At 46.2% G+C, this 27,030-nt stretch overlaps 1 protein-coding gene across 2 annotated transcripts in view; it reads right to left on the reverse strand.

The window, feature by feature from the left end:
- The window catches only part of LOC129380647 (venom metalloproteinase antarease-like TpachMP_B), a 53,198-nt gene that overhangs the window by 11,927 nt on the left and 14,241 nt on the right, over positions 1-27,030 (reverse strand). For both annotated transcript variants that reach the window (XM_072285121.1, XM_072285120.1), the window contains exons 3-7: positions 26,344-26,421; positions 25,775-25,914; positions 11,303-11,355; positions 7,178-7,283; positions 3,628-3,792 (exon numbers count right to left, since the gene is read on the reverse strand). In XM_072285121.1, coding sequence (XP_072141222.1) covers positions 3,628-3,792; positions 7,178-7,283; positions 11,303-11,355; positions 25,775-25,914; positions 26,344-26,421 — 542 coding nt within the window. The remainder of the gene's footprint in view (positions 1-3,627; positions 3,793-7,177; positions 7,284-11,302; positions 11,356-25,774; positions 25,915-26,343; positions 26,422-27,030) is intronic.

Consider the following 27,030-nt stretch of genomic DNA (forward strand, 5'->3'; position numbering starts at 1 on the left):
AGCAGTGCCTGATTGCGGCGCGCTCTCGCACAGCTGGCGTACGCGAGCGACTCCTGCCGGCTGCCATGTTGACGTGCGCCCCAGCTGCAGCTGCTCGGCGCGTCGGTGCCGCTGCCGCCGTCTTCTTCTGACGATATAGGGAACTTGAAATTTGTCTCTGCACTCCTTGGCTGCTCTGGAGTAGGAACCACCGCACATTGTGCATTTCGGATCGCACTGGTGATCTTCCGACGGTGATCGTTTGGCGCCGGTAGGACACCACTTGCTTCCCAGGTTGGGACACATGTCAGCCCGGTGTCCTAGCCCTCCTCACCCGTAGCAGACTACCGCGTGACATCGGTAGAGCCTGCTGCGAAACAAGCTCGAGCGGCATGCCACGTAGTTGGGCACCCTTATGCCCACAAAAAGCACCACCACCGCAGTGGTGTTCTTCATCCGCCTGGCCTTTAAGGTGCCCGGATGGCGATGATTTACATTCTCGCTCTGAGTTGAGCCTCGCTGACTTCCTCGTGGACTCCCCTTATGAGGTGGGGCCAGGTACGCCGCCACCCCAAACGTGCATTTGCCGAGCCTAATTTGCCGCACTCGGGCGTATGCGTGCGCGTTTTTCTCGTGCGAAGCGCACACCACGAAAATATTTTGAAATCCATTGGGACACATCGTGTCTTCTTCGATTGTGGCAGGAGCCAAGGATGCCGCCATGGCCAAGGGTTGCTCAAAGCGTATTCTATAGACCTTGTTTACATTCAGGCCGTCTCGCGGCCTGACAATGATGCGAAAGGTGTCCCTCAGCAGTCGAGGGAGCCTCGAATCAGCGGTGACACATCGCATCGCGTCGCGTGGGGCGGCGGTGCGGCCATCGTTCCTGCGTCTCTCACGTGTATTTCCACCGTCTTGAGCCGAAGAATATTCTTCCCGGCGCCTGTCGGTCCGGCGGTCGTACGCCAGCGTCCATCCCTGGTCGCATGCCTCTTCTTTAGTAGTCTTTGCTCCTTCCACAATGTCCATCCTTGGTTGCAAGTCCCACATGTGCTGGAGTAGGCCTAAGCCTACCCTCGCCGTGTTTCGAACGTTCGCGGAGCGGCGAAAAGTCCTTCAACCGACGAAAATACGGTATCAGCAGAGTCCTGTTGACTTACAGCGTTAATTAAGGCATAAATCACCTGGTACCGCAGGGAGAACCACTCGAGAAAATTGAGGAATGCCAAAACCGATGTCATCGCGTCCGCACTAGTCGACTTATTCTTCCTCCATAATTTTATAAGCTTTTCAAAATTCGAAGCAACACCCTTTTTTTTACGCACGCGCTACCTGACGCCAAGGGCTTGCAGTTCCCAGATTTAATCATTTCCTTTGGTGAATGTCGTGTCTGCAGGCCTTACATGCTGCGTATTTAAAGCAAATATCATGCTGGGATTTATAATAAATTAAATTCTGAGGTTTTTCGTGCCAGAACCACGCCCGCCGTAGTAGGAGACTTCGGATGAAATTTCACCACCGGGGGTTCTTTAACGTGACCAAATGCACAGCACACCGGCGTTCTTGCATTTCGCTACCCCTCAAATTGCGGCCGCCAAGCCGAGGATTTCATTCCGCGCCCTCCTGCTTAGCAGCGCATCAAGAAAGCCACAAAGCAACCACGGCGGCTTTACAATATGATTCGGCCCATTCCTATGCGGTGAAATCAACTGACCACTTCACCATGTCCTGCGGTAACGTGCATGTCGGCCAAACCGAAGGTTGCTTCAGAATGACCGCTTGAGGAAGCAAGCAAAAGAAAAGTAAGCATGAAGTTCACTGAAGATTACGGTATTCATTAGTGCGAATTTTAAGCGCAGTTGTTTAGGTGCTTTCAATTCGCGATATATTCAGGCAAATAATTCGATTCTGAACGACAGAGTCCCCTCGGCGGCTGCGCAGATCCTCTGTTCGCGCAACTCTTTTTTCAGGTGTGGCCGATGAAGTACTTCCACCAGTGCCTTCGCTCATTGTTCAGAAAAAAACTGGTTAATACTATTTTGCGTTATCATCATGGTTTCACGTGGTAGTGACAGCGAAGAAAGACACAGCGGTGAAACTGTGAGTTACATATCTAACTCTTTATTTGGCCAACTTGTGCCCTACAAACAAGTAACATTCAAGCACAACGTTAGCGGCGAGCAGAGTTCACGATTTTCGGGAATGTCATCTTCAGGTCAATCGCTAGGATCCGCGTGGATTAGAGCAAGTACTAAACAGTTCACGTCGCGCATGCATTCAGATTACAAAAATCGCAAACTATGGCAATCGAAATAAGGGCAAACGATAGCAAACGAAGCAAACCAAAGAAGCATGAGATGCAGCTGACAATAGTACGAAAGCAGACAATAGTACGAAAAGAGCGGTGAGGAGCGTCCGCATGATATCAGTTTCCCGCGCGCACGTTATTGAAGGGCCCGCTTTCATTGGTCTCCGCTATTCGCGGCTCACATCTTTCAACTCCCGCTCCGCATTCGCTCTTTCATCTTTCTCTGTGCTTTTTTGCTCGGTTACACCGCCGATGCCATCGACGCCGAAGCTCGCTGCGGGAACGGCCGTCTAAGAGCTGTGCTCTAAAAAATCTTGAACCATTCCCCTCTGTGCACGTAGATGGCCAGCGAAGCTGTCTAGCTCATGACACAAAAATGAGATAAAATTTTGAACAAAGGTCCGAACACATTTATTCTCCTGATCGGTGGTCATCGTGATGATAGGCACGGAGACACATTCTCGTGTCACCTCTGTTATTAAATGCGTAAGAACTTCTATTCCTACTCAACGAGAAATTTTTATGTCACGTAAGACAATGAATAGCTCATTTCCACTTAAGCGATACCTCCGTAATCAAGGAAAAAAATATTATCCTCGTGAGAGTCTATTGATTTTGAAGATGGTGCCTATTGAACATTAATCTACTGAAGATGCACATCCAAGTGGTGAGATGCATAAACTTTTGTATAGAATTAAGCGATTTTGCATAAAATTTGGGAGCTGAGTTTTGCGCACGCCGATTTGTTGACGGACTCGACAGCTCCACGGAACCCATGCGACCAACAGCTTAACTGTAAGTTATCAAGCTTTCGAGATAGCTTTCAATGGAACAATACTACTTGGAAGCTTAATAGAACCACATTTTACAGGGTGGAGCTTGTGTCGGAAATAGCGATTTGCCGCATCGTAATTCACGATCGTCTGCAATAAGCAACGAAGAAATATGCCGCGAAGTGATGTGAAATTTCTGAACATCGCCGTGACAACTAAGTGGACCACCATTCCCAGTGAACCTCTAGCTTTATTTTATGTTCATTTCTATATAGCAGGTGTTCAAGCGGAGAATACTACAAAATGTATGTTACATCAAGTGCTTGGTTTAGTATACGAAAGGTTTTAAAGTAAATTTTGAGCATTTGTGCCCTTAAAATGCAAAGTGGGTTATGACGGACGCTCTAATGAAGGACTCGGGATTAAGTTTTCAGCTCCCGAGGATCGTTAACGTGCACTCAGAGCATAGCGCTGTAGTATTTCTTGCATTATACCCTATCTAAGAGAGACCATTGTGCCAGCAAAATACAGATAACAAAACGAAAGGTGACAATAAGCAGTACTCACTGTAGGAAAGCCAGAACTTGGTCGCGGGTGCAATTTGACAATGAGACTCGTTCCGAGGTCGGATTTGCCGCCATAACGTACTGCGGGTTATCCGGGCAGTCTTCGGCACCTGGGCTGTTTGGAATGTATTCTATTGCTGGCTGCCCGTCGTGCTGGGATCCTAAACTAAAATTCATGAGTCAATTACTCATTAGTGCATAATCAGCTGTGTATGAAGTGCGGTAACAGAGATAACAGGCATAGGTTTTTGTAAGATTCCTTTACAAGAATCTTATGCAAGAAACTGTTCTATACTGACGCCGCTACTCTGATTAAGCAAACGGGTCGATGGCGTAGAATGTAGCTATCTATGTGTATCGTAGGCTTAAAAACAATGTAAGTAAAGATTCGTAGAAATATGAAAAACATAGGACCAGTTTAGGGAAATAAACTAAGAGCTTATCTAATACCGATGTAACACGCACACTTCTGATCACGATCGGGCTGATCAGGTTTGAGCTTGATCGGGATGGGTTGTTACTGTCATTAGCAATCGCGATCTTGCGCAATCCGGATCCGCACAATCCCGATCCATGAACCGCGATCAGAAGCTGACGTCTGCGCCCTATAGCCCAGTATTCTGAAAACACTAATAAACAGATAGAGAATGGAGGTCACATAAAATACGTTTAAATACTTATTTATGAGGAATTGTAAGGTGCAATATTGAAATATTGTCCAGCTTTAACCATATTTTGCAAATCTAAATTTGTAGCCAAAGCATTACGCAGTTCTGAGAATTGCCGATGATAAGCAGACAATAATGACTCAATCCGGATCGTTATCCGGGTAGCAGCGAACATTGTTGATCGCCATCAGAAAATTCGATCCAGATTGGCCTTGATGGCGATCAGCAGTTTTCGTGTGGCATCAGTATTAGAATATTTGTGGTAATGGTTAAAATGCTGTGAAGGCTGTCTAACTTTAGATCATTGTATTGGTTAGATAAAGACAAGGTTCTCCCCTTCACAGAATGATCTGCTCGATTATTCGGAAGAAAACACCTGCAAATCTTGAAATGCATGTCTATCTGAAAGATGCATGGATGGATGTGTGGCTGCCATGAGCGTGTCCTTTGGAACGTGGAAGATGGTAGCGCGAACAAGCTATTGTGATTACATTGCCTAATGTCCTGCGTTTGTTAACAGAAGCTAAGAAAAAAAAACCATGACGAATTCCCACTCCTAAATTTCTGAACCCTATTCGAAACTGTTTTCGTACGCCTCCGTTGTTTTTCATTCCCCTATTTTTCTTCGAATTGCCTCTTACTAATCTCTATTGCAGACGCGTTTACCTTCCCCTGCTATCGCTAAACCCAAGGGCTTGAAGGAGACCAGAGGTGCCTAAATCAACCAAGCACAATTCATCACATTCTAAGAAAACATACTCCATCGTTTCCCTAGCTTTACCGCAGCAAGCCTACGTTTCTTCCTTCTTATATCTCAATTTAGAGGTGCGTGTTCTAAGGCTTCTTGATCTCCCTTCGAAAAGTAATAAGCCTCCTTTTGAGTTATCGTAAATTGTTTCTTTCCTGATGTGGTTTTCGTTTCCTCTTAAGTAATTGCTCATAGCAGATGTCTTTCCCATTGCCGCTACTCACGAGATTATCTCAGATTTTCTGCTTTCCCGCTTGACGTTCTTTGTTGGCATGATACTAACCATAGTAGTTACATACTTCCTGGTAAGCGTCCTGGTTCTTTTCCTCCTCCTTGAATTATTTATTTTCCTGTACAAATATGTGAACACTCTTCCAGCCCATTCACTTTCTCCCATATTCCTCAGTGGTTCTTCATAATCAATTTTACTGTGAGCTTCTCTCACTTCAAAACTTGTCCAGCCCATATTACACTGCACAGCTTGATTTGTAGTCTTCCCATGAGCACTCATGCGAGGCGTCCCACTGACCTTCGGTTGCCATCAAGTCTTGATTGTACGCCTGACTTCAAGAAAACAACCGCATTTCCAAATGTCAGTCGTGGAACTATTACACCTTTCCACATACCTCGGAGCAACCCATACCTGTGTATCCCCATAGCGCTCTGTGTTTCATTATGACCGCAGTTCTGTTTCCGTTTACTGTTATTGCTCTTTCCTATGTTTCCATATATCTATTGCCTTCGTTTATCCAAATACCAAGGTATTTATATTCTTTTACGCAAGGTATTTTCTCGCCCTGCATTGAGTCTGTTCACTCTTCAATAAATACCATACAGCCTGATTTTTTACTCTAAATTTCAAACCTAAATTCTCGCCTTCCTTTACACAGATATTAGCCAGAGGTTACATGTCGCCTTGCTTGTTAGATAGCAACACAATATCATCCGCATAAAACAAAGTTGGAAGCTGCTGCTGTACTACTGTACCTGCCTGTCTATATGAGTGATCGAACCCGATATTACTTCCCTCAAGCGCCCTTGCAATCCTTGCCATGTACATCATAAACAGCAGTAGTGAGAGAGGGCACCCCGGCCTCAGTCCCTTGTTTCTCCTCGCTCCTTATCCCTTCCCATTTAACGCAAGCAATATTTCTTGGTAACTCTCTCTCAAACGTTCTGTAGGGACGTCGCCTAAGCCTTCCCTTTCCAAAATATCCCAAACATGCTGCCGTCTACCTTGTCATACGCTCCTGTGATGTCTAAAATATCCACATAAAATGGTCTCCTGTCTGCTCTGAATATTTGAGTTCGCTGAGTAAGAACGCATACGTAATCGTCCAGACGCCTACCGTTTCTGAAGCCATTCTGAAGTTCTCCCTGAGTGCCATTGTTCTCTGCCCATGCTTGCAGCTTTAATTTAATTACCTGCATTGGTAACCAGTATGTTACCGATGTAATGGTCAACGCCACTTCGCATCCCCGTGCGGGAGGATACGGGGGAAACCGCCGAAATTTCTCGCATTAATTCTACACATGAGCTTGTAGAGATTTTTATTGTTTCCTTTGGACTATATTCGAATTTCACAACCTATTTGGTACCTCGCGTTCTGGTGGTTCTCTCGGCCATGTTCTCAATGTTTGTTAATTCCCATATTGCTTTACAAGTTGTTTCAGGCAGCGTCGTAAATTACCTTCATCAGTAGGAAAACGAATACAATGTACAACACTTACGTTAGCCGACTAAGTACATTTATTGCTTATTGCTTCTGTTTGGCTCTCGCAGCTCAGCGAAAGTCATCCTCGTCGTAAAGGTGCAAAGTTTGCAATAAATACATGATGGAACGAAGGACACTCGCTGTCCAACACCAGGCGCTTAGCTTTGCTCAGCAATAGAAAAAAAATTCGCTCTTTCAAGTATCACACTCTTGTTAAAGCGAATTCGTGAAGTTACAAAATAAAATGACAAATATTTATTCTGAACTTCTAAGCATTACTTCATGATGCGGAAGGTTACGCACAAGTTACTTCACTTCCTGCTTACTGTAACAAATCTGCAAAGGTTGGCAGACCTTTCACCACACCTCCAAAACGGCACTGTCCTTATAACACGGTATAAGTATAGGCCACATACTTACAGGTGAAGTACTTCATGAGCAGCTGTTTGAAGTCCTTCCAGTTTACCGTCATCATAAATTAGAGCTCCAGAAAAACTACTGCAAGCGGCACCTGCATAGGCCATTCCTCGAAGCACAAAGAACTGAGGTGTACATGCACTGCCAACTTGGCTTGTCTAGAAACGAGCAAGAAAAGTAGCAGATGCCTTCTCCCCAACTGATATAACTGGGTAATGGATTCCCACTATGAAAACCCTGTAGTATCCATCTTAGCTATAAATTTAGTTCGCATGATAGCAAGACCTCTGTGTTATTCTCATCAGTGCCCTGTTTCAAACTTTCGAGAAGTCTAAATTCTAAAATTCAGAATTGCCATCATAGTTGAAACTGCAATACTTTCGATAGGCTTGTGCGAATATCAATGTTGCTGTTGAAAGTGAAATTGAAGCGAATAGTAATTATTATCGCATAACTTTGAAGCGAAGAGCTACAATAGTGCGATTCGCATACAATTTGATAGAAGAGCCAGATGTTTAGAAATATCTAAAATAATCGGTTTTTACTGGCAGAACAAAATGCTGGTTGGTCCCAGAAGTTCTTTATTTTGAGAGCCCTGCTTATAATCTATTTTCGTGCAACCAAACAGAGCTCAATAATTCTTACAATTTCAACAGCACAGAGAAATTGTTTACTGGCTCTGCCTCAATGCTGCGCTTCCATAAACCTAAAATATTGGGGTAATTGAGAACGTGGCACACTTCGGAGTTCACCCGTTCATGCGTCGTCGCGATTCTCTTTAGTCCAACCTTGACTGCGTGACGTCGGCAGTTTATGCTTTGCTGCGCAAATTTACCTTGATATTTTCCATCCACGTCAGCCTAGCCAGTTTCGTCCTATAATCGCGCAGGCGAACTTGGTAGACACGCTCGAAGCAATTGCGGTCCTCAGCCTGGCCCTAGCACGTGGTCTTGTGCCCGTAGCTGCTGAGCGGTAAGCCTTACTCGAAGGCATGCCATCCCCCGGCACGCCTGCATTGGCTGCTAGGCATAACCTACCCTTTTTCGTGGGCTTTTGGCCACCAAAGCTACGGTTTAGTACCGCAGCGAGGCGAATCTGCTCGCATCATTCATACAGCTCTCGGAAAGCCGAACGGCTCCTACATAATCAAGCAGGTGCAGAACTAAGTAGGCGACTGTGAGCAATTTCGCATTCGTCCTGTATTGGCTCATGCTATACGATGCGTCTACCTCACGTAAATTGTAGCTGCCATTTATACACTTATTTATTTAGTTGGTTACAAAGTTACTGCTGGCTTTAACATGTAGACTTTATCAAGAGTGCACAACGAGTCATGCATACTGCAATAATGGGTACAAGTACTGTGAGTATCAAATACCCAGATTCAAATACAAGGATGAAAGCACGTACTAAAACATGAGAAAATAAAAGCACGTACTAACAAAAATAACAAAACCACCAAAAGAAAATTGCGTAAGTGATAGCGCATTCCAAGAATTAAAAGTACATTTCAAATTAAAGAACTCGACTGAAAGAAAGGAGGTTGTGGACACGATAATGGGAGATTGCATAGTTTGAAGCAGTGACGCGAATGATGATATAGGTGGCTGCTCAACGATGTTGGTGCAAGACGTTACCTTCGCGTAAAATTCCTGCGAGGAAAAGCTCTTTTAGATATTAGTCTGACATCGAAACTTTTGCAATTGTTCAGCCAGGGAAGCATCGCGTGTGTCGAAGACCGAATCCATCTTTCATTCACTATTTATGCCAAGCTTTTGGTCAAGGAAGTACATGTGTTTCATTCTTTTACGCTATCCCCTAGGCTATAATAATTCAAGGGTCACTCTTCTAATTAAGGTGCTTACCGACGTTTGCCACCAGTAAGGCCAACAAATGAAGCGGGCCGACTTCTAATGGACTGTTTCTTGTTACTCAATACTTGTCCGGGCGTATGAATCACACATTGCGGAGGCATATTCTAAAAAAGGTCAAATTAAGGTTTTATATGGCAATAACTTCACTTCTTGTGCCGCCAGACATAGCGATCGTTTGATTTTCACAGTAACTTTGTTGTTATAATTCATAGTCATTAGTCATTTCGCACAGCATTATCGTTAACGCCCAGCCTAAAAAAGCCTGATCGTTAGAACGCTGTATTTCCTTGTAGATGACACAACAGTTCGCAAATAGCCCATCTTTTGAGAGCATTTTGTGAAAAATACTACAACTGTGCAAACATTAGACGGAACCAATATCACGATCCGTGTCGGCGGCAATGCGCTTAGCATTGAATCAATATATCGAGACAATGTATTGCCACCGCTGAAGTTATGTATGAGAAGTGTACAGCAGCGGGACACCTATTCGCGCTACTGTAAGAGAACTCACTGTCATGGACTGGCAGTGCTGGGAAGCCTGCGCATGGTGTCCAAAATGTATTGCGCGGCGGTGCGCAAAAACGCTGAATAACACGTCAGGCAGCCGCCGGGCTTCTCTCTCAGGCCCCTTTCAAAACGCGCCGGGCCATATAGTGGTGCTGCCGAGGAGTACGCCCGTGTCCTCATAGACGCGAAGCGTGGCGCCCCCGTGCGTACAAACGCCGACAATTTTTCCATCACTTTCCGAATACTCATTGTCACATATGCATGCAGTGAGCCTGTTGGGCAGCAGGTTCACTGAAGAGTACCACATACTCAATTCATTCATGACGCAGGTCGTCAAAGCGTTGGCGTGAAAGCAGTTCATTGAAACGTGGCACATAAACAGTGCATTTGTGGCGCCGCCTGCCAAAGTGTCGCGTAGCTATCCATGAGGAAGCCATCTGATGTTACTTCAGTACTTCAAAGCATCGGATAAATTTAGAGTATATTTTTTTAGAGTAAGCCAGCGGCGGCGGCGGCAGCATTTTGATTGGGGCGATATGTGAAGACACCCTTGCACTTAGATTTAGGTCATATTAAAGAACACCAGGTGATACAAACTTATGGAGTCCCCAACTACGGCGTGCTTCATAATCAGATCGTGGTTTTGGCACGTGAAACCCCATAATGTAATTTTTATATTTCAATGCGTTAGCATTCGTTGGGTACATCACGCACTCATTGCGGTATGTGCATGTATTCATGTTTCTATGAGCCACTTTTCCATGAACGCATTTCATTGCAATGCTTTAGCGAGCTGCGTCATGAATTCACTGGACATCTGCCGCTCTTCAGTGAACCTGTCGCCAGCTTGGGTGCTGAGTGTATGTCACTGAAGGTGCGACTAGCCAGGGAACCATTCTCAGAGGTTGTAGGTGCCGGTGCACCATGCGTTTCGTCTCGAAGGCCACGCGCAGACTTCGTGGCAGTGCCACTAGATGGCGTAGCGTGCCGACAAATGAGCACGAGAGAGAACCGCGGTTTCAGCATGACGCGTTTCACAGCATTTGCACGCACCGGTGTTGCATGCATTTCAGATGCCGTGCGCTAGCTTCGCGGCGGCGGCCCTAGATGGCGCCGAATGATTTTTTTAGGGAAGCGCGAAAGAGCAGTACCGCTGCTGTATCTGCCGCATACATAACTGCTTTTGACGATGGCAATGTGTTGTTGCGCAAAATTGATCCAATGTTGAGCGCATTATCGTCAACAGTCATGGTCAGACGGGTTCCGCCGAATTTTTAACTAACACCCCAAGTGGGCATTCACCGTTTTATTCGTTCAAGGGCAGCGGCACAAACGCCTATTGAGTCATCTGAACGTATAGAAGGGGATGTTAGGAGGAAAATGAAATAGAGACACAAGGTAAATGAAGAAGTGACACAACCAGTTGATGCCTCTGGAAGTCAATGCGCAATCAGACAGGCCTAACTTGTAGGCAAATCGGAGAAGCTTTACCTCATTGCTGGGAACCACGAGGCGCATAGTGCCAAAATGCATCTATGGTTTGCTCACAACAAGTTTGAGTTGCAAATTGGCGCCGACCACATATTGCTCTCTTTGTGAGAAATCGACTCTCAGCTTTGCACCACGCTCGGTGCCAAAGTGTCTTTCCAGTATATTTTAAACTACTTTACGTGACCAAAACACATCTGGTCGAAACGCAGTGTTTATGAAAATATTCGTACCAGTGCACAACAAAAATACTTACCTCTCACTCTCCTAAATCTTCCATTACCTCCATAAGGCATAGCATACTTCAACCTGTGTAACGTAAAATGCACCAAACAACACGATTTCCACAAAAGCATAAAAGAATTCTCAGAACTGTCAGCTTCTTCAGCACAACTGCGGAATATTTCTTAGAATGGCTTAGTAGTACTACAAAATATTATATCAATATGTATTGCTTTGGAGAGCGTATTTCACCAGGCAAAGGGTAATGTGGAAGTGCAGATGCACTTTTCAAGTCACACATTCGCAGCAAGCTCCCTGAATACAAGTCATGCTAAATAAAATGAGTGCGGTCAGCAAAAATTAAAGTTATGCGAGATAAGCACAACAGCAGTATAGCGCTGAAGCTACAGAAATCAGCACACTGGTGAAAGCCGAAGATTACGGCGGAGGCCATTGGCCAGTGGAGAACTTTTAGGAAAATATTTCGCATGTTTATAGAGAACTTATGGGACAAAGTATTACAAGAATGGTGACGTTGCTACTATATTCTGTAGTGGAAAATACCTGGCTTCAACTACAAGTTCATGAGTTCACACCCACGTTTTGCATTTCTTCTATTGCCCGTCTACGAATGAATCATTTTTGCTTAGAGCTTCGTAGGTGAAGTGAGAATAACTATTACACATTGGAAAGTCTGACAAGCTTAGGACAACGTCTTTTTTTTTTTTCATTTCACTCATAGGTCAATCAAGCCCACTCCTCCGCGCACCCTTCCTGATGTTTTTACAGCGAAGTTGTATACGGCTAGGGTTCCGCGCATTGTTGTTCTCCATGAATTAATACTGTCATCATCAATGGTTCATAGCCTCCTAAGCAGTCATAGTCACGTAAGCAAACAAAAAGATTCATTGGCTCATAGCCACGTAAGGCAGATACTATAAGCACTCAGCCAAGTGAAATGGTCAGTGCTTACATTCGTTCTAATCACGCACACAACATACATAAAATCATGTCGAAAGCTGGATGAATCAAAAAGAAGCCGAGGGGCAGACGCCCCTCACATCGGCTCCGTCATTTTTGAACGACTGTGCAGCCACCTTAACCAGCATCATGGATTCAAGCACATCACTGGACTTGTGAAGTCACCGGGGATTGGCGGATGCCTTTCTTTAAGGTGGGACTTACATTTTGTTTTACTTTTACTGGCCTTTCTTGGTGCATCGAACGTGTGCGGCTAGCAGGGCCCAAGTAGGCCTACTGCCCCCCCCCCCAGCCCGCTATGGCGGAAACGCGAATGGAAGATGAAGACGCTACCGGATTATAAGAGAATGAGGAAGATCTAGGCTGGAAAATTTTGACAAGCCGAACATCTCGCTCCACCACAAGGATTGCTGGCGATGGGAAAACATCGCCGCAGAGTCAGCAAGACCATGGCAACAGTAGCAAGAACAAGAGACCTAACAACTACTACGTTCAAGAACCGGATTGTCAAGGCATCAAGGATGCCCCAATTCTCCAGCACATCTGGGGGTGGTGGACGGAACTCGGAGAAACATCAGTGAGGCGCAAATGAAGCAGCGCGAGGACTTTCTAGCCGTGCTCTTCAAGACCGATCCACTTACACTTCACCCGGGGAACACAGGGGTCGATTATTAACGTATTACGAAATCACGAAGCACTATTACTTAAGCCGAAAGAAATACTCAATGCCACACGGTATGTTTTGCAGAGCCCACGCGGTCACATTACGTTTGCCACACGACAAGGACATACCCAAGTCCAGATTCTATTAACATGATCTATCCGGATAGAGAAACTCAAACCAACTATAATAAGTGCAGTGGTATTATTACTGTTGACCACATGCTTCGGCAGCGCCCCGCGGTCTTCACAGACTGTGACAAGGAACAAGAATGGTGGCGGCAAATGCTACATAGTGAATCACTCTCTGAGCAATTACGGGCAGTCCAGTAGGCCCGCTATGTGGCTGAAGCGCTCGGCCTGACAGTCCCAACGTGGGAGCGGCCCGCGTCAACCTAGGGTTGACTTTCAGGACCCAATAAAGTTCTTCATACCATGCCATGTGGAAAGCTGTCATCATCAATGGCTTACACCTTCATAAGCAATGGCTCATACCCCCCTAAGCAAACAAAAAATGCAATGGCTCATAGCGCCGTAGGACCCATGGTTACTCACTGCGTGGGTTAGTTGCGATGACACTAGATCTGTGTGTTACAGATCTAGTGTCATCTAGTGTCAGTGGACGTGTGTTACAGCTGCGGCAGACTCGGGCACCGCTCCTACGTCTGCCCTTCGCCCAACGACGCCATCTGCAGAGGATCCGGAGAAGCAAACCCCGACGCTCAGCATAGGTGCGATCCCAAATGCAAGCTGTGCGGAAGCGACCACCTTACCGCCGCCAAGGAGTGCAAGCGATGATTGCAGACGCCATATCTCGTCAGGCGCAGACGGGTGGAATGCTCCCACGCCCTCAACGCCGAACATTTCCCGCTAATGGAGGGCACGAATCAAGCGCGGCAAGCATCGCCTGAACGCCAATATGGTCGCAGCCGCTCCCGGTCAAAGGGGAGATCCAGGTCTCGTGGCCACTACAGCGGTCACACCAGGAGACGCTCCGTCTCCAGGGCGATGTCGAGGTCAAGATCCCGGGTGCCATCCAGATCCAGGTCCAGATCCGGTTCCAGGGGCCGCCCGCCTCCAGAACCCAGCCAGCACCCGGGCTTCAGCCCGCCTCCACACGTTGCGGAAAGCAGGCGACCCTTGTTTGGGCCGATCTGGCACGACCCAAGCCCGGCGCCAATACCGAGGCTGCTCCGGCAACTCGTACCAACCCGTCGTACCAACTCGTACCAAGTCATTCGCTTGCGCAAATAAAACGACGACCTCAAGAACACGATTAAGAGGCTAGTTAGCAAAATAGCAGAGATCAGGAACTCGTTTCGAATGTGTCGGGTAACGGTGCGTCAGTCACGGCCACCGAGACTCCAATCCCATATCAGGTAGACGGTACTGCGACGTCCTCCAAACGCAGGGCAGTACTCAAACAAACATGTGAATCGTGAGCGTTGTCTCCAGAAGTCAGCGAGATTAAGCAAAGTCTTATTGGGCTGGCAGACGGCCTCAAACAGGTCACCGCTAGCGTCGCTTGCCTCAGTGATAACGTTCGCCAAATTCATGTTGCGCTCGGGGACCCCAACAGGGGCCTCGGAGCTCTCGTAAATCGAATCGACACCAGTGAGGCGCGAATGGCTTCATCCGCCTCCGTCGTACAACCGCGAACCGTTCCCGCCGCACTAAAGGAAGCTAGACTTCATTAACCCACCAGCGCGGCGACAGGAAATCCCAGTCTTTGCGCAGGCCTAACTGCCCCGTTAGGTGGTAGTCCGTCAGGTCAGCCATAATGAATAAGTCCAAAGAGAGTTTTCGCATTTGACAATGGAATTGCAGGGGGTATTCTAACAAAAAACCAGTCTACAGCAGTTCTTCAGGTCTTTCGCTGTCAAACCTCAAGTCATTGCTCTGCAGGAAACATTAGTCTCCGCCTCCTCGCTCCAGGGCTACAGGGCCGTGTCGGGCCTGCCCGGGGGGTGAGGGATTTGCACCTTGATTGATAAAAGGCTGACTCATCTCACCCACGACTTGAAGCTGGCGAGTGGTAGAATTGAATATGTCATGGTTGAGATCCTGCTCGATGTACCACAGCAGAATCAGCATAGAAACAGCGTGTTCGTCCTCAATATCTACAGCAACCCCAGGGACTCGCGCCAGCAGTTCAAGAACATCCTCAATAAAGCGACCGACTTGGTCGGCCCTCGACCCTTGGTCGTCGTCGGTGACCGTACGGCATCTGGGGTTACGTCTACGGCACTACCAAGGGGCGCAGTCTGTGGCAAGACGCCAACGAGATGGACCTCCCTCTGGTCACTGACAAGAATTTTCCTGCGCGCATCGGCAACTCCGTCACCCGGGACTTGACACCCGACCTCGCCTTATTGAGGAACATCGAGGACGTGGAGAACACCGCCATGGAGTTTGGCAGCGACCACTACATTGTCGAGACCAACTTCAACATGTCTCGGAGTAGGGTCAGGGAATTCACGTTCGTCGATTGGGACCATTTTCGCAAGATTCGTGAAGAAGCCGGAAGAGCCAGGGCACCCGCCACTCTCGAAGAATGGTGTGAAAGCATCCGGAACGACGTTTCCGCGGCCACCAAGGGACATCCGACTCGCCCACCTGATCGAGGACGAAACCGCCCTGCTTCGCCGATAGAAGCGTCAAAGGCTCAATCGCAGACTCCGAAAGAAGATTTCGTAGCTCAACAAGGTCATCAATGACCACAGCAAGGCTCTATGCAAGCAGCAGTGGGACGAGCTCTGCGAATCCATCGACGGACAGATGCGCAACGGCAAATCCTGAAGTATGCTGAAGCACCTTCTCGACGAAAGTGGCTCGATGTCAAATCAAAGGCATACATTGGCCCGGGCCCTTCACGAAGCCACCATGTCTCACACGGTCGATGAACTCGTCGCAAAACTCACACAGAAGTACCTGCCTGTCCGTCGTGACGGAGATCCGTCTACCCAACTCCAGGACTACCGACGCCCCCCACGCCCCGAGCTGGACGAAGACTTCTCCATTGCCGAGGACAGACAGGTCATCTTCGCGCCCAACCGAAAGTCTGCGCCGGTTCCGGACGGAGTCACCAACAGAATGTTGAGAAACCTCGACGAAATGTCGATTGTCTTTCTGACCGACAAGGTGAACAAGTCCTGCAATAGCGGCATTGTACCTGCAGAATGGAAGACTGCCTGCACGGTGCTCATTCCCAAGCCCGACAAGGCCCTGAACATCGAAAACTTGAGGCCGATTTCTCTGACCTCCTACGTCGGCAAGGTCATGGAGCGCGTCGTCCTCAACAGGCTTAACGGGTACCTCGAAGACAACGAGGTTTGCACGTACAACATGATCGGCTTCCGCGCCGGACTCTCCACCTAGGATGCCTTGAAACTAATCAAGCATGAGATTGTGGATGGCCGTTCCAGAGACGTCAAGGCTCTACTCGGTCTGAACCTCGAGAAGGCTTTCGACAACGTGCTCCCCACCTTCATCGTCAAGACCATTTCAGACCAGGGTCTCGGTTCCAGATTCCACAGCTACATCAGCTCTTTTCTAACTGACAGGAAGGCCAAGCTTCCCAGTGGAGACTTCCGCTCCAAAGATGTGCGCCTCGGAGGGCGGGGCACAGCTCCGGGCGCCGTCATCTCCTCAACACTGTTTAACATCTGTATGATTGGTCTTTCCGAGAGGTTGGCGCGCGTCGAGGACGTCAAGCACACCATTTACGCCAATGGCATCACCACATGGTGCTCCGGTGGCTGTGAGGGTAGAGTCGAATAAGCCATGCAGGAGGCGATCGACGTGATCGAGGAGTATCTCCGCCCCATTTGGACTTCGATGCTCCCCCACCAAGTCGGAGCTCCTACTTTACAGAAAAGAGAAGGGAGGCAGACCCAAAGATTGGAAGCCAGTCTCCGAAAGCAGCATCAGACTTCGCACTTGTGACCGGGGGGGGGGGGGGGAGACCTAGGGTCGATGTTATTCGGGTCCTGGGCATGTTTGTCGAATTCAACGGCGGGAACGGAACTGCTCTCCGCAAGATCGTCGCAAAGACGGACAACGCTTTCTGCCTTGTTCACAGAATCGCAAACCGGCATTGAGGCATGAAGGAAAACAAGCTTCTCAAGCTGATCAATGCTTTCGTACTCTGCCCCCTCACGTAACGATTTCTATGCACAACTGGCTCAGAGGGGAGCGAGACAAGCTCAACGTTCTTATCGGTGAAGTAGTCAAGAGGGCTCTTGGGCTACCCACCAGGACCCATACCCAGGATCTCTTGAAGCTGGGGGTACGTAACACCGCCGAGGAGATTGCCGAAGTCCAAGAACGTGCGCAACTCAGTTGCCTGACCACCACAGTGACAGGTAAACGCATTCTTGATGAGCTGGGTTACTACCCTGCGGAATTCCCGATGGTCAGTACCCCGATCTCTAGGTGCATTCGAGACAAGTTCGTAGTAGCTCCTGTGCCCCGAAACGTCCATCCCGTCCACAACTAGGGCAGACGCAAGGCCAGAGCAGCAGCCATCCTCAAAGAGATTAAGCAACACGACACTCGAGGAAGCTTCGTCGACGCCGCGGAGTACAATGACGGGAAGACCTTTGCCGTCGTTGTGGTCGACTCGAGCGGAAAAATTTCCAATAGCGCCTCGATTCGCACTTCAGACCCCGGAGTCGCCTAGCAAGTCGCCATCGCTCTCTCCCTGCTAGACGGTCACGGGTCCCAAATCTATAGTGATTCCAAAACGGCAGTTAGGGCTTTTCAGAAGGGTTGCATCGCCAAGGAGGCTGTTCTTCTTCTTAGCGGCTCGAGTCCACATGCTCTCACAAACCATTCAATTCACTGGTTTCCGGCTCACGTAGGATCGGTCGAGGGTGCTCCCCCGAACCTCACTGAGCCTGCTCACGAGGCTACGCGTGACCTCACCGTCCGCGCTTCCTCTATAAGGAGCACTGACTTCCCCATAAAGAAAGCAACAAAATCCCAATAAAGAAAGGCGTCAGGCAGGGAGATACGATCTCTCCAATGCTATTCACAGCGTGTTTACAGGAGGTATTCAGAGACCTGGATTGGGAAGAATTGGGGATAAGAGTAAATGGAGAATACCTTAGTAACTTGCGCTTCGCTGATGATATTGCTTTGCTTAGTAACTCAGGGGACCAACTGCAATGCATGCTCACTGATCTGGAGAGGCAGAGCAGAAGGGTGGGACTAAAAATGAATCTGCAGAAAACTAAAGTAATGTTTAACAGTCTTGGAAGGGAACAGCAGTTTACGATAGGTAGCGAGGCACTGGAAGTGGTAAGAGAATACATCTACTTAGGACAGTTAGTGACTGCTGATCCAGATCATGAGAGTGAAATAATCAGAAGAATAAGAATGGGCTGGGGTGCGTTTGGCAGGCATTCGCAGATCATGAACAGCAGGTTGCCATTATCCCTCAAGAGAAAAGTGTATAACAGCTGTGTCTTACCAGTACTCACGTACGGGGCAGAAACCTGGAGGCTTACGAAAAGGGTTCTACTTAAATTGAGGACGACGCAACGAGCTATGGAAAGAAGAATGATAGGTGTAACGTTAAGGGATAAGAAAAGAGCAGATTGGGTGAGGGAACAAACGCGCGTTAATGACATCTTAGTTGAAATCAAGAAAAAGAAATGGGCATGGGTAGGACATGTAATGAGGAGGGAAGATAACCGATGGTCATTAAGGGTTACCGACTGGATTCCGAGGGAAGGTAAGCGTAGCAGGGGGCGACAGAAAGTTAGGTGGGCAGATGAGATTAGGAAGTTTGGAGGATCAACATGGCCACAATTAGTACATGACCGGGGTAGTTGGAGGAGTATGGGAGAGGCCTTTGCCCTGCAGTGGGCGTAATCAGGCTGATGATGATGATGATGACTTCCCTCCTCCCTACGGTCACAGGGACGCTCCCGCTACTCACAACGTGATTAATAAATATTTCTACATGTCCAGAAGGGTCTTTCCATCCCCTCACCCCAAGTTGAATAGGGCGCAAGCCATTTTGTTTAGGCTTCCACAGACCAGCACATATCCGTGTTTGTCCGCTCTCCACGAGGCTTACCCCGACGTGTTTCGCGACGACGCCTGCCCGTCCTGCGGCCAGATCTCCACTCTACCTCACATGCTCTGGGACTGCGGGTCGACATTCCCCAAGTTCATCAAGGAGGAGTGGGACTCGCTTCTGCGTAGCCCCGCTCTAGAAAAGCAAATCCTGGCCGCCCGGTGTGCCCGCGACCGGGCCGGTGGGCTAGACCTGCCGGTCCCGACGTGGGACTAGCCGGGTGCGCAACGAGTTCCCGGCCTCGCCGGATCGGAAATAAAGATTATTCACTTGCTCACTCACTAGATCTGTAACCGTTTTCGGTGATTTCAATGTGGATGAGTCTGGACCGAAAAGGGAATGGTTTACTCGTTTTGTGTTGCAGACATACCTCATGAGATGCCGCATCCATCCGTCCCAACCAACCAGCCAGCGGAGTACGTGGATCAATTTGACATTGTCAAAGTATGTGTTTGAAGTTGCCAATCATATAATGACCGCCGATCAAGACAATAACTGTGCGTGCGTACCTTTCGTCACGATGACTACCCATGAAAACGATAAATGAATTCATAGCTTTCTTAAAAATACTACGTCAACTCTTCGTCGTGTGCTAAACAGTTTCGCCCGTGATCCACCTTCAAAGAGTGGAATGGCTCATTATACTTTTTAACGTTTAGTGCGTTTTATGCGTGAAAAGCATACGAAATGATGCTTGTGCCACATTTTTCAGCAAAAATGTTTGCTGCACTGTAAAATAATTTCACTTAAAACAATGCTTGATTCAAATTTTAATTAATATAGCTTGCTTATTTTCTAAATAAGCAGAAAGATTTGCTCCTAGCCCTGTGTAAGTCTTGCCATTACGCCTAAATAAATCGCTATTTTTCACAGAAAGACACTTCTGTATGGTGGCGGAATTTCTAATCACGTAGTCGTGAACCACTCAAATTTTAAATGCGTAAGCATTTTTACGCCTACCGAACGAGAAAAGCCGTCCGTTCGTCCGTCAGTCCGTCGTGTAACATGATCGTTTTCAAGGTAGGGCCCACATGAGTGAGCAAATTGACCTTCGTGCTGCCTCTCACTTCAGCGCGAACTGAGCAGTGAGAATAGTGCACATATAGCTATCAGCACTCGTAGCAGGTGTAGGTCGCTTTCAAGATAGGGTCAGTGGGACCGCGCCATAGGTACCCAACGCCGGAGCACGGTGAGATCAGTGTTGATAATTATTTGTTCGCATCGAGTAGGCAGCACCATTGACTACGTCTACTTACGAAGTCTACCAAGCTTGACGCGGTTCAAGTGCGTCACGTATTATAGCACGTATTGGCCAGTGCTAATCTTCCACGAAGGAGCGGCATCATCCAAGCGCACCATCATATAGCATAAACGAACATTGCTACTTCTCGCCTTTTTTTCGTCCTCTCATGCTCGTCTCATTTAACATTTCGGTGGCGCAACCGCGCTTCTCAAAATTCATGATTCTTTCGCGGTTTTTCTCGCAATTAAATCACTCAGCAGCGTACGACGACCAAACAGCAAATGATTAGTAGGAAATGCTTACGCATCATTTATATAATTCCCGTACAAAATTCAGCGTGCAATTTATAAGGCAAAGAATGGGTTATCTCCTTAGAAAGTTTATGAATACTGTATGCATTTCATGCGCTGAGTGACGCAAAGATAACAGGGAGAATCTGGTCGAAAACGGTTACACGCAAAAAGCGAAACAATACACGCGTGAGAATATGTTTTTTGTGTGTGCGTCAAAGCAAAGATATGACCTTATAGAAGGCATGACGTTCCGTCTGATAGAACGTTGCACAGAAACTATCTACACTTTAATATTATGACAGCTATATACTCTAGTTTACAATAATTGCGAAGCATTCCTTCTGAACTGTAAGTGTATTGAATGTATATATCTATGTGTCCTCCTACGCCTCGATCGTGGTTGCTTCTTCAACAGAATATATATCTGAATAAGCATGGAGCGTCGTAAAATGCATGCATACATAAGAGGAATTACATGTCCACTCAGATGACATAGTTGTCATGGAGTGTGTTAAAACATAAATGGGAGCAATTACATGATTGCCCTCGTGGTCGCTTCTTTATTATGTATCTGGATATGAATGAAATGATTGCATGACTGATAGGGTGAGATTACATAAATTTCACGACATGAATGATATGCGTGTCATTAAATGAAAGAAATGAATTCCATGACATGTCACATGCGTCATCACATCAATGAGAACACGTACAAGCGCATGTCATGTCACGACATGAAATATTTGTCATAGCATATATGCCATCACATTAAGGGTATCAATGACACGATAGTGTGAGGGGGCGTTTCTTTAGGTAAATATATGTCTGTATATTAATGACATGAATTGCATGCGTGACATGGTATCACATGAATGTCATGAATTGCATCGCATGGCCATAATAAGAGGACATGTATGAGCTTATCATTGTATGTCATTCTTGTGATGTTATGCACGCATGCCTCGCCACACATATTTGTCATTCATGACAATCACGTCACGTCATGTCATGTAAATCCTGATATATAACTTGTTTCAAAATGGAACTAACATGAATGACAATCATTCCATGACCACAATACTTTGAACGACGTTATATGCAATTCTTTAACGCGATATATTCTGGCTATCTATGTAATTACATAAATGTGTTACGATAATGGCATCCTGTAATTTATGTCATAAAATAATGGCGTCAGCGTGGTGAGCATCATAAGTGGCCCGAATGTCAAGCCAAGACATGATTCATATGAATGTCATGACTTGCATGACAGGAATGACATAAGTTCGTGACATGCTTGCACGTACGTAAGACATTTATTTATTTATTTCATGTACCCTCAGGGCCATTGGCATTGGAGAGGGGACTGGTTACAGGCATACAAAACAAGAAAAAATAGGAAATATGATACAAGGAATAGGAGTATTGCAATAAAAGTTAACAAGTGTGTCTACTCATACAATATTAGCTAAGGCGTTCTTGAAAAGCTGGTAATCTTTGATGGTGGCGGTCAGTGCGGGAAGGTGATTCCACTCTGCTGCTGTACGAGGTATAAATGACTGGAAGAAAGCTTTAGTTCTACAAAAAGGGACACCGACCTTGTAGGCATGATCTAATCGAGATGATAGGTGACGTGGGGGAGGGATTAATTCGCTACGCAGGTGTGGATGATGAAACATCTTATGGAACAGACAGATACGAAACGCCTTGCGACGTGAGGCTAGGGATGGTAGATTAAGGCTTGATTTCATTGAAGATATGCTAGCGGTCCTGTTGTAGTTGGAAAGAATGAAGCGAACCGAGTTATTTTGACCATTTCTAGTGAATGTATTAGGGTTTCATGATGAGGGTCCCAGATGGATGCGGCGTACTCTAGTTTCGGACGTATTAATGTTTTTACAACAGCAGTTTGAGGGATGAGGGCGCTTTAGAAAAGTTGCGGCGGATGTAACCAAGCATACGATTAGCATTGTTAATTATGTATGTGATATGTGCACCCCAAGTGAGAGTGGAAGTGATGTGTACACCAAGGTACTTGTATGAGCCTACCGATTCTAAGAGGACATGATCTAAGGAATAAGTGGGGATACTGTTGCAAGTTCTTGATACACGAAGAGATTTACATTTTGTGATGTTAAGTTCCATTAGCCATGTTTTACACCACAATGAAATAGCGTTCAGGTCAGTCTGAAGAGCGGTTACATCGTCACTGCTTGTTATTTCTCTGAAGATTACGCAGTCATCCGCAAATAAGTGGATATGAGAGGAAACAGAAGAAGGTAAGTCGTTGATGTAGATTAGAAAAAGAAGAGGCCCGAGGACGGAGCCTTGTGGGACGCCGGAATGAACAGGGTTTGAGTGAGAGTTAAGATTATTAGCTGACACGTATTGTGAACGGTTTTTAAGGAAACACTCAATCCAAGCAAGAAGTTTGGGGTCAATGTTCATGAGCTGTAGTTTGTGAAGTAGCATTTTGTGAGACACTTTATCGAAAGCTTTGGAGTAGTCTAGGAAAATGCAATCCGCCATTGAACGAGCATCAAGAATTAGGTGTAGGTTATGTATGAAGGCAGCCAGCTGCGTTTCACAAGAATGTTTTTCGAAACCCATGCTGCGAACTTGAAAAAAATGAATTTAACTCAAGAAAGTTAGCAAGCTGTGAATATAGGATATGTTCTAATATTTTGCATGGGATACTGGTTAGTGAAATAGGCCGATAAATAAGAGGAGAATGCTTGTCACCTGATTTATAAAGTGGAATCACCTTACCGACTTTCCAATCAAGGGGCAGGTATCCTGTGTCAAGCGACTGTTGAAAAAGTTTTGCTAGTAAAATAGATGAATAAACAACAGTGCTGTGCAAAAATTTCACGGAAATTAGGTCATGGCCAGGAGCAGAGGAGAGGCGCAATGATTTAATCACGGTTTCGATGCCACAGGGTTCAATTGTGTTTGGAAACATAGCCTGGTAATCATAACAAGGTGCAGTGGGTGGGGAAACATTACAGGTTACAGAAAAGTTTTGGATAAATGTTTCATTGAGGACGGATGCGATATGGTCACAGGGTATGGCATTCCCAGAGTTATCTACAAGAGTTAGGGTGTCATCATCTTTTTGGTTAATAACGCGCCAGAATTTCTTGGTATCATTTGTTAACATGGACGGCAGCGTGTGACATAAAAAAATTGTTTCTGGCGTTTCTTAGCGCTGATACATATTCGCTTGAAGCCAATCGGTAGGCGCTCCAACGAGCTTCACTCGAGGAAAACTTTGCCGACCTGTACAATCGACTCTTTTTATTTGATAGCCGTCTTATATGAAAATTATACCAGGGAGCGTCTGACTTGCTAGTTACGATGCGAATGGGAATGTACTTGTTGGTTAGGTAAGTAACTTTTTCTGCGAAGATTGCCCAGTTAGTTTCTACTGTACGGCTGTCGAAATCCTGGAGGAAAACATCAAGGAATGAACATAATTCTCTATAAATCGCGTCAAAGTCTGCTTTATTGTAATTACGGATGGTTACAGTCCTTTTGGTATGTTTAGGTTGTGCGAGATTTAAGTGAAAAAAGAGTAAAGAGTGGTGGCTCATTCCTGGAACGTGAGTGATGTTGGAAACTAGGTCGGGCTGTGAAGCGAGAACAAGGTCAAGGGTATTAGCAGCAGAGTCTGTGGTTCTAGTCGGTTCAGTTACAAGCTGTTCGAGAGAAAAAACGGAGCACATTTCTAAAAATTGTTTAGCTAGCGTGGAAGGTGGGTGTATCGTGGGGACAGTGTTAGACTAGGTTATGTTTGGCATATTAAAATCACCCAGCAAAAGTAATGGGCAGTTTGGGTAACGGGATGACACGATGTTAACAACATCGTGTAATTCATTTACGAAGTTCTGTGTATAGGTAGGGGGCCGATAACAGACCCCAATAATAACTTTTTTATGATTTAGGGCGACGCATGCCCAGACAGTTTCTAAAGGGGTGTTGACGTGGATGCACTGTGAAGCGCAATTTTTCGTGATAGCGAGCAGTACGCCTCCTCCTTGTCTGAGTATATGCCGAACCGGTGGACCAAGTTGTCCGCTAAATTGAGCCGATTACTATATGCTCGTGTTCGTGACGCCATGATGGTCGTTGCATCGTCGGTAGCGCTTCTCAATCCGACTCCCGCCTCTGATTCTCGCGTGCCATCGTGGCTCGAGCTCTCGGCAGCAGAGAAGCGGGTGGTGGTTGCTTCTGTCAAGCAGCCATTGAAAACAAAGGTTCCCAAGAGCGGTGAATTGCGAGCGCCGGAAAGAAACGGGCCGCCTTCTCCTTCCTCTAAAACCGCATACCGGACTTTCACTCACTTTATTGTGGTTACTAGGCCGATTAACCAAATATCGAGGTGTGCTCTTTCCTGGTGCACATAGTGTCTGAGTGTGACAACGCTGCATCGAATTCCACTATGGCAGCGTCACCACGGCTCAGTCGAGGCAAAAAGCTGCACCACGCCACTCGTCCTAATAGCGATAACACGGGCTTGATGTTGTGCTAAAATCTCCCTGTCAATCACCCGTTTGTGTCCTCCACGTGATACCACGCTCTGCCTTCAGTGAGCATTTACTTTTTGCGTTTCTTACTCATGTTTCACCTCCATGTCAATCGTTCACATCAATGTGAACACATATTGATCGCAGAACTTATGTAATAGCTCGTACCATCGTCGTCATCTTGCCGATATGGTAACACGCACGCAATCGGGTTAATTCTAGTTCACTGTACTCATGTCAAACCCACAAATACTCGATTTACAGAAATGCTTTGGTCACATAGGTAACGCTTTATAAAACCCTAAACGATGCTTCATAGTCAGCTGCCAACAAAATGCTTCGCATGACGTCCATTACCATAGTGTGTGCTGTCAGCGCAGTTTTTCCTTAAAGATACAAAATCAAAAATATCTTGCCACCGAATAGGAATTAAGACTAACAGCGCATACATTACAACAAGCATATTATAAAAACGAAAGGTGAGCGCCTTTGTAAGTTGCCTCACACAATGGAGTGCCTCGACATTTTCGAAAAATGTTGTGAAGCAGCATCTGATAGAAAGCAGGTTATAAATATCAACCCTTGTGAATGAGCGAACCATTGGGCAAGGACACTTGAGTCTAATACACATGGCTACGATTAGAACTTTTCTATAAAATACAAAGCAGGCAGTGTATTCCACATAGAAAGAAGACATCGAAATAATTATCTAACTTACTTGCTCAAGTATAACGCTATGTCTAGATCAGCAAACAAGTGTCCATTCAAGCTCATAAAATCAAACAATGCATCTGGCGTAGCGGCTTCAATTAGGTCATCGTGACCTGGATATGTTTTAATTAGAATTTCAGTTTCTTCCTGAAAGCAAACAAAGCAAGTCCAACATAATTAAACGGCAACTAGCGATAAATGCACGTGCACTGTGATGACGTTAATCAAAAATAGCCTTCCTACTAAATACTTCTTACTAAAATTGACGTCTGACTTAGGGCCAGCCATAGAAAGATATCATATACTATCTGTTTTTCTTTTGTATTACGGCCGATCAATATGACCAAATATTACTTTCCATCGAGGTCATTTATTATAGAAATGTAGTACGTGTTAGAGCAGCCTACAAATCTCGACATGCAATTTAGGCCTGCACAACTACCTTACCTTCCTGAAGTATAGTTAAAGCTTGTTTGTCTAGTGCGGATACATTTGGAAACCGGATTACCGCATTGCCAGTTCACAAATCGCTGAGCCTAATATAGCTGTGTGAAAAATAGAAAACGGAAGACTTACCGTTAAAATAACTATGGCGCTAATGACGAGGCGTATGTCCAGAGTTTCTTTCTGTGTGTTTCCGAGAATTACGTTTACCTAGAGATGGAATAGGGCATGAAAATTTCAAAACAAATATTCAAATTGCCTTCTACTTGTGATGCTTCTCTACATGAAACTAACAGCCGATATTTAAGTTCGCCATCGTCCACTCTAGAAAAATTTCATTCACCATTTTCCCAACGTTTCATCTTACTATTTGCAGGAATAAAAAATGACCATACCATTATTTTCGCACCAGGACATACTCAGTGCATTCATTTATTATTTCAAATTTGAAAATAACACTCAATAAAGCTACAACCTCCACTCGAGAACTGCATCTAGTGCCAAATTAGTTTACCGCATAGGGATTAGTATCATCTACCTCGTATAAATATTCGTACCACACAAAAAACCACAACAAATTAGGACGAGAACTATGCATGATTACTATTTATGCGATGTGAAGCACTTAGGAAAGGTAGAAACGACGCAAAAGTGTGGAAATACTGGCGACGAGTACCTGACATCCCGGAGATGACCACGATGGAGTAACGACAGCGATATGATGACAAAGGAGTGGTGATGGTGGTGTAACCACTACTATATGACATTGACTTTGTGACGACGACTCCATGAGGATCATGAGATGACGACGACAGCTTG

This window comes from Dermacentor andersoni, chromosome 10, assembly GCF_023375885.2.
Source record: "Dermacentor andersoni chromosome 10, qqDerAnde1_hic_scaffold, whole genome shotgun sequence".
NCBI lineage: Eukaryota > Metazoa > Arthropoda > Arachnida > Ixodida > Ixodidae > Dermacentor > Dermacentor andersoni.